This window comes from Trichoplax adhaerens, genomic scaffold (assembly GCF_000150275.1).
Source record: "Trichoplax adhaerens TRIADscaffold_18 genomic scaffold, whole genome shotgun sequence".
In the NCBI taxonomy this organism is placed as follows: Eukaryota; Metazoa; Placozoa; class Uniplacotomia; order Trichoplacea; family Trichoplacidae; genus Trichoplax; species Trichoplax adhaerens.
Window position 1 is genome coordinate 368148 of NW_002060960.1, and position 9163 is coordinate 377310.

Below are 9163 nucleotides of genomic sequence, written 5' to 3' on the forward strand. Positions count from 1 at the left end.
AAAAAGATGTAAGGTATTTCAATTTGGGAAATCTTTTATTAAAGGGCTCTTTGAATTTGCTATTTCATTTAGTTTTGTTCGATAAATCTGTGATCTTCACCACAATGCAACATAGTATTGATAGTAATGAATATCGTATGAGTATTTTTAATTGGAAGAATAACGTGAATCCTAGGCTACAAAATTTAGAAGATGCAATTGCTCTGTTTCATGTGACGCCACCGGTACAGAAGCAAATTTACACATTTAACTGACAAATGTATATGATAAGTACAATAAAAAGTACTGCAGCTCACTAAGTTTATAAGATGTTGACTTCTGCTATATCTAATGACTGAAATAACTAAATTAGCTCGAAAGATAGCAATTAAAACTGAAGCAATAGCACGCAAACTAGAGGATTCCTACAAAACAAGCACAAACAGTATTATAGTCGGATTGCCGGACTTATTTATTTGGCTTTGACAGCTTCATGACCATCTCCTTAATTAATTTCTGGGTCTTGGGACTAGCTAGTGTTGCTACAAATTGCTGTCGTTCTTTATCACCAGATTGAGAATAGCGATTCATAATATTTCGACGGAAGAGTAGTTTACAACCATGACGAGAATGATCTAATAATATTTGGAAACAGTAACGATTAACTATTATATAACATGCTTGCTAATGCGCAGATTGAATTGCATTCTACTGTATGTACATCGATGATTGTAGTGAATGATGTACAGTAGTTAGACATGACTAAATATGTCACGTACGCGTATTGTTATCGTTAAAATTAAACAACGATTATAAATTAATAAATAGAAGTACTCGTATCCCCTACCCGGCACGCTTAAAAATTCTTTCATCCGCTTTTGAGCTTCTGTTAGTAACTCTTCCTTAGAAACTAACTGATCAACTAATCCTAATTTAGCGGCTACTACCTCAGGAAATAAGGTACCAAGTTGCACATGGAGATCTGCGTTCCTATTACCAATGGTATCTTTGTATGCTTCCAGTAACCTGATAATATATTATGATAATTATGGTATACCCTCCTTCTCTATATTTTCATTCTTAGTTGCATATGCAACGATCAATTCTGGCGCACGGTTACATCACTGTAAAAGCGATAAATACTCAGCTGGCTTTAATTTACGATTAAACTTACCAAAACGGAATTTTCATTCCCTAAAGAATATGAAAATAGCATTATTATTTCAAGAAATGTCTTTTAATTGATTAAGATGATCTTTAACAGATTCGATACAGCAATAACAATATATTAAGAAAGCTTACCAGCCTAGATTCATTTAATCCAATTATGTAAGGTTTTTCGTCTCCTTTACTCATTACCCTGTAATCACATGCGAGAGCAATGGCGCAGCCTCCAGCAGTAGCGTGGCCCTAGAATAATTTTATTATCAAACGCTTATTATTTGCAACGCTATAACATTGTAGTAATAGATCAGTATAACGTCATCTTTAGATATTCCTTAATAAGATCAAGCTAACATTGATAGCAGCCACAGTGGCTAATTTTGATGAGTAAATACGAAACCAAAACTTTTCTAGTCCACCCAGAAACTCGTCTAGTTCAGCCACCGATGATAGCTGAGCAACCGCTTTGAGGTTTAGTCCGCCTGAAAATATTTGCGGCAGGTCCTGCATTTGAAATATAGTGTTACTATGCAAAATTAGGAAACCATATAACATTTTAAGGTAGATTTATTTCCGTCTGCGTGGTATATGCGTCGATTCTTATAGTAGAGACGATTTACTTGAATAATTACTGATGTTAATAACGTCAAGTTTACGAAGAAGTATTAGTCAGTAAGTTGTACGACCTATAAGGCTACAATTCATGATATATGCCTAACACATTGAGTATAGAAACTAGAAATGATGTTGATATTGGTCAAAATACGAGTACATATTTTGGTATGCAGGGACAAGTTTCAAACTTTCAAGTGATACAATCATGGGATACCGTGCTGAATTGCTGGCATCTATAAATTGGTGTGCCAATAGAGGCAACATTGAGATTTACTCTAATGACTATCTTCAATTAGTAATTAATACGGGTAAAAAGCAATGTCCAGCTGATACTGTACGTTAAGAAAAATAGTTTGCAATTGTATGCAACATCCAATCTAGCACGTCGACAATAGCAAGGTGATTGACTGCTTATTATCCTGTTCGACATGTAACGCTAGAAATGTAATCAATCAGCTTTGGATACATGGTCAAAACTAGTCCATTGGAATAATGGAAGTGCGATCTGCAACGTGTGTTATCGATGGCAACACAGTATCAATTGCCCGATAGAGTAGCGCAATTTGCACTAAAACTTACCGAAGTGAGAATCACGCCTCGGCAAGAGTTTTCCACCTCATTAAATACGTCATTAAATTCTTGGAAGAAACTTAAATCCAATGCATTTCCTGGTGATCTAGCCATCCTAACAGTGGCAACTTCATCTTGGACGTCGACCTTAAAATTGGCGCTACCACCACTAGATAGGGTGCGATTGGCTGCCAATAAACAAGATGGAAGACCTTGAAGAAGGCGGCGTGCACCGGACACCCCGATTACTGCTCCTATCCAATCAGTCCCGTTACAATAACATGGTTTAACGATTAAATTGCATGCAGTTTTCAATTGAAATAATTATACAACAATAAATTAATCCGGTAGAAAGAATGTCAAAGTGTCGTAGTTAAATTATGACATAGTTTAGTTTATTTTAAGTTTAGCGTCCATGATGGATATTTGCGTGTACTTACTTGTTAAGGCCATGTTGTTGTACGCAGAATTTTGGACAGTCGATTGACGCCACTCTGAGTGTGGTACTGTACAGTACAGTACTGTACTGTATACCCGCATGCTGCAGTACTGCAATGGGCGTGTCTCATCGTACAGTACTTTACTGTACTGTACAGTGTACAGTATGTCCAGTACAGTACGGTACTGTACTGTGGGAGGGGCCGAGGGGGTCGTCTATTTTTGCTGCAAAAGTTGAGCTCAAACGGGTTTGCATTACGGTTAGACAATTTTGAGCTTGCTCGCCATGTTTAGTCATGAACTACGAATAACACTACTGTATATGAACACTTTCATGCTAAGCTACGAAGAACACTACTGTATACAATATACAGTATGAACATTTCATGCTAAACTACGATTAACACTACTGTATCCAATATATGAACACTTTAATGGTAAAAGAAAGTCCTCCACCAATATTCACTCCAGCGCGTTCGATAATTTTTTTGTCCAGTATTGTACAAAACAACACCGATTTTTAGTAGCTGATTCACTCGAATTTGCACTAGAGATCAGTAACCGACACTGCTAGAGATGTTAGGCTTGACAATTTTTGTTCATTATTTGCATTGTAGCATCAATTCAGTGCGGCTATCTGGTTGGTTGTACAAGGTACTGTGAGCATTTCTCAAACTTTATGTTTGTCTACTATATGAATTGAATCAGATCTGCTCGATATTTGACTAGTGCATAGTATTGATGATCAAATCATTCCAAATTCTTTCATTTCTTGGTTCTTGCACACCGTCTGTGAAATGTTTTAGGCAGATGGTTTTGTTTATTCGACCGAAGCACTGTTGTTTACTGCAGTTTGCAGTGCTTCGGGAGGACGTTATATTTCGGGTCAAGAATTCTCTTTTACAGGTCATTTTTAATTGCAATGGACGTCTGTCATCGTACACTGTACTGTTTACAAGTCGATCTTAAAGTAGTCACCAAGTTGGCTAGTTACAAAATGGTGAAAGTCGCTATCTACTAGACTACTACATCCTTTAGAATGTATAATATCGTAAAGGATTACATGAAATTGGGAACAATTTAAATGTTTCGTCAGGTACTGTACTATCCTATGTAATGTGAGATTGCGACGCTAATGGTATAAATTAGACTTCGAAGCATATATGATGTTATGTTGATTCCGACATGATTACTATCGCAGTATTTCATTTAGTTATAGCATGGTGACATAGTACCGTATTGCAATGGTTTGCGTTGTACGATAGTAGTGCCTATAACAACGGTAACCTAATGATTGCTAACATCAATTTGGTATGGAGATACCAATTGCGTGTTACCTGTTACGTAATATAATACAGTATATAACTAGTAAAGTAATCAAACTGAGTTAGTCTTGGATAGTGAGAGCGGAGTCGTAGACGTGTTAATCCTGATGTTAGGCAGATGAGATTGGAAGATTCTGGGATTAAATAAAGGTAATTTTTAAGGAACTTTACATTGTGTGAGTGTGAGCGTTGAAACTAGCCGGAGTACATGACCATTCCTTCTAGCGGTTCAAGTGGGAAATACTAAAAGTGTAACATATTGCATATTCAATCAATTTCAAAATGCCCGCTATTAAGAATTCGTAATAACTGTTATGATTCGTAGATTAACTATTACAAATATACAAAATCTGTAATAGAGCATTCTACTGCATGCACGATTGAACGTTGTATTCGCTTGCAGTGCTATATTGCATTATACTGCGCGAGACAGTAATACAGTAGTTCGTATATATGCTTATGATATAGCACAGTTCTTCTTGTACCGCTGCATAATCATAACAATAGCTGGGATAGCATAGTGTACTGTATAAAGGGTTGAGATTGGAAATAAAGAGGAGATACACGTGCATTCTAAACCATCGAGGTTACTTGATAACAATAATTTACCTTAATAACTGTATTTCTGAAAAGTTATAAAAATTAAAGTATACAATTGAAATCTGGCAACATGAGTTAGAAATATTGCAGTTGTCAAGAAATTTCGATTTTCAACAGTTTTCTTCTATTTTTACGATTAATTAATTTATTTAATTGCATACAAGTACATTCCGTAATGTAAACTTTTATTAGGCATTAACAGTAGAATATTCAGTTGATTTATAAAATAAATGTAGGCTTAAATTAAGCTGCTTGATTCCTCGGAACAATCTTCTTGATCCAAAGATGGCATACAATATATCAGTGTGGAAAATCTTTTTTGTAAAAGCGCTCTTTGGTATAGTTATTTCATCTAGCAATGTTAGATGAATCTATGATTTTCTACCCTAATGCAACTTAGTACTATTAGTAATGAATACTCTATAAGTACAGTATCGTATGATACGTATTCTTCTGAAGGATGCACATCCTTGCCTGCACCAACCAACAGATTAAATCGTTCTGCTTGATGTGGTGCAAACAACACGGAAGTAAATACGTATGTATAACTCACAAATTCATATGACAGCTATAATAAAAAATACTGTAGATCACTTGGTTTGTAGGATGTTAACTTCTGATGTAACTAAAACTAAAACAACTAAATTAGCTCGAACGATAATAAAATTATTGAAGCAAGAACACGCAAGCAAGTAGATTCGTACGAAACAAATCCGAATAACCTCATAATTGGGTTATCAGACTTATTTGCGTGACTTTGACAGCTTCATCATCATCTCCTTGATTAATTCCTGGGTCTTGGGGCTCGCTAGAGTTTCTATAAATTGCTGTCGTTCTTTAGCGCCAAATTGAGAATAGTGATCGAGGACCTTTCGACGTAAGAGCAGTTTGCAACCATAACGAGAATGATCTAATAATTTATTTGGAAATTATAGCGATTAATTGTTATAAGTTTGTAAACAATTATAATATGTATACATCTGTGATTCCAATAAATGATGTATAGTAATTAGATGTAACTGAATAAGTCATATCATTAAAATTAAACAATGATTATAAATTAATAAATACAAGTACTCGTATTCCCTACCCGGCACGCTTAAAAATTCTTTCATCCGCTTTTGAGCTTCTGGTAGTAACTCTTCCTTAGAAACTAACTGATCAACTAATCCTAATTTAGCGGCTACTACCTCAGGAAATAAGGTACCGAGTTGCACATGGAGGTCTGCGTTCCTATAACCAACGGCATCTTTGTATGCTTCCAGTAACCTGATAGTTATTTATATTTTATTACCATAATTACGGCATACTATTTCCCAATATTTCATTCTTAGCTGCATATACAACGATCCATTCTATTCGCTAAACTTATAGCAATCCAAAAACGATAAATACCCAACTGGCTTTAATAAATTATTAAACTTACCAAAACGTAACTTTCAGTCCCTAACGGATATGAAATAGCATTATTAATTCCGAAAATGTTTTCTAATTGATAATGATGATTTGTACATATGATACACTAATAACAACATATTAAGGATACTTACCAGCCTAGATTCGTTTAATCCAATCATGTAAGGTTTTTCGTCTCCTTTAGCCATTACTCTGTAATCACATGCGAGAGCAAGAGCGCAGCCTGCAGCAGTAGCATGGCCCTACAATAATTTTATTATCAAATTATTTGCATTGTTTTCAACTTTTTAGTTGTAGTTTAGTATAGCGTCATCTTTAGGTATTCCTGAATAAATTCAAGCTAACATTGATAGCAGCCACCGTGGCTAATTTTGATGAGTAAATACGAAGCCAAAACTTTTCCATTTCGCGCACAAATTCGTCTAGTTCAGCCACCGATGATAACTGAGCGACTGCTTTGAGGTTTAGTCCGCCTGAAAATATTTGCGGCAGGTCCTACAATGTTGAAATATAGAGTTGATACCTAAACTCATAGGTTAGCCTTACAACGCTTTTAAGCAGAATAATTTCCATCTGCGTGGTATAAGTGTAGATTTTTATGTAACTTGCGCGACCTACGAGGCTACGACTTATTATTAGTGACAGCGATAATATAACGTATAGTACGCGAAGTATAACGAGCGAGGGATCAACTAGTGTACTGTACCTAAAATGATCTTACTGTGTAGGAAGTAGACATGATGTTGATACTGGTCAGAAGGCTGTAAAGCGAAGCAAAAGAAAGAAATATCTATCTTACTACGTGTATAGTAAATGCGTACCGACAGTCAGATTCGTACTACTGGTCGTCAAAGCATTTCAATTTGCACTACAATTAGCTCCGCGGTATTTAGCTTTTACTAATTGCACTGTATTGGCTACAAAGATTGTATGTACGCCATTTGAGTTGCAATTTTGTCCTGGTGAACATGAAATGTGGCTTTACCTGCTGGATATTATGCAATTTAAACTGAACATACAATTATCACCGTGTTAATATCAGACTAGAACGGGCAGCGCTAATTACTCCGCGCATATTCCGTCTATAATCAATCCGTTAATTTTACGATGAAATTGACTTAATTTGCTAATGTAATCGTATGGATAGTACTTGTTTAATTATATAGATAATAATTAATATATAATTAATTTTTAGCATCCAATATCCATTTCGAGACAGTAAAATTTGAATATTACTGTATGGAATATATCCAATACCATTTCAGATATACGTATAATAAATACTATATTCCTAGACCATTACAGCAGTTAACCATAATTGATCAGCTCAAGCATTGTGAAAGGACAACTAATTAATCTATTGTAAGACCAACTTCCCTGCCGGATGATAGTGCAACGGTTGCCCGGAGATTGACAACGAACGTATTTTGGTATAATGTAAAAAGACAATTTCCAATCATTCAAATTTTAAAATCAAGGGATATCGGACTGAATCGCTGCCATCTATAGAATTGGTATGCAAATAGAGACGACATTGGGGTTTACTCTGATAACATATAATTAGCTAGTGAGTCATTAATACAGTAGCAGCATCTAGCCAATACGTCAATAAAAGCTCGTTTAAAATTCTGTGTACAACATTCTATGCAGAACGTGACGATGACACTGTAATCGATTACTGCTGATTATCCTGTTCTATATGGGTATAGAGGTATCGATTATCGTCCACTATAACGCTGAAAATGCCGTTAATCCTCTTTGCATGACGGTAAAACTAGTCAATTTAATGATTCATAGAAGGCTATCTGCTACGTACAATCTATTATAATTATCCATGATAAGACAGTCTCAATTGAGGATTGAGCAAGCTACGACAAGACTAACCGAAGTGAGAATTATGCCTCGGCAAGAGTTTTCCACCTCATTTAATGCGTTATGAATTTCTTGGAAGAAACTTATATCCAATGCATTTCCTGGTGACCTTGCCATCCTAATAGTGGCAACATCATCCTGGATTTCTACATTCAAATTGGCACTACCACCACTCGACATGGTGCGATTAGCTGCCAATAAGCAAGATGGAAGCGATTGGAGAAGGCGGCGTGCACCAGAAACTCCTGTTACTGCTCCTACAGTAACCAGTAAGTCATGTTACAATAACATCGTTTCAGGATAAAATTGCATGCAGTTTGCGATTGAAATTATTATACATCAAGGTCAAAGTACGGACACTTTTACTTTAGCGTCCATGCTGGATATTTCTTTGCACTTACTTGCTAAGGCCATGTTGTTTTTTGCAGGAAGAGCGAGCTGTCGACAGAGGATTGATTGATTGATTGATTTACCTGACCCTATACAGTGTACAGTGTACAGTAGAGAGTCCAAAAATATACCGTAAGGTCAAGTCTTACTGTACAGTACAGTACTGTACAGTACTGTAGGTCAAGTACTGTACAGTACAGTACTGTAAGAGGTCAAATACTGTACAGAGGTCAAGTACTGTACTGTGTGAGGTCAAGTAGAAAGCCCTAAAAAAGACCTGGACCTGAAATGTTCGTGATCTCCTCCAGTAATGAATTGAATTTCTGCATTAAAAGTATCGCTGAAATTACTGAAATAGTGTATGCATCAATTGCAATGAAATGGACTTGATTCCAATTTTGGGGAGCGAAGTTGAGTCTGCTCTACGAAATGTACACTTATACAATGTACTGTACAAAACTACGAAAAACGACTCGACATGCTGCATTGTAAACACGTTAATGGTAAAAGAACAGCTGCAAGATATACTAGCTGATCCGCTCAACCTTCTGCTAGAGATCAGCAATATTCGTGATCTCCTGCAGTAGTGAATTAAATTTCTGCTTCAAAAGTATCGCTGAAATTACTGAAACAGTGTATGCATCAATTGCAATGAAATGGACTTGATCCCAATGTTTTGGAGCGAATTTGAGTCTGCTCTACGAAATGTACACTTATACAATGTACTGTACAGTAGACTGTCATCGACTACGAAAAACGACTCGACATGCTGCATTGTAAACACGTTAATGGTA

The 9163-nt window shown here is 36.0% G+C and overlaps 1 protein-coding gene across 1 annotated transcript; it reads right to left on the reverse strand.

The window, feature by feature from the left end:
• Nucleotides 1–447: 447 nt before the first annotated feature.
• Nucleotides 448–8096, reverse strand: TRIADDRAFT_31655 (uncharacterized protein; the record flags this gene model as incomplete). The annotated part of the gene is made up of 5 exons (XM_002116839.1): nt 448–614; nt 827–1005; nt 1262–1389; nt 6453–6602; nt 7992–8096. 5 exons carry the CDS (start codon nt 8094–8096, stop codon nt 448–450), a joined length of 729 nt encoding a protein of 242 aa, XP_002116875.1.
• Between the last annotated feature and the right edge of the window lie 1067 nt (nt 8097–9163).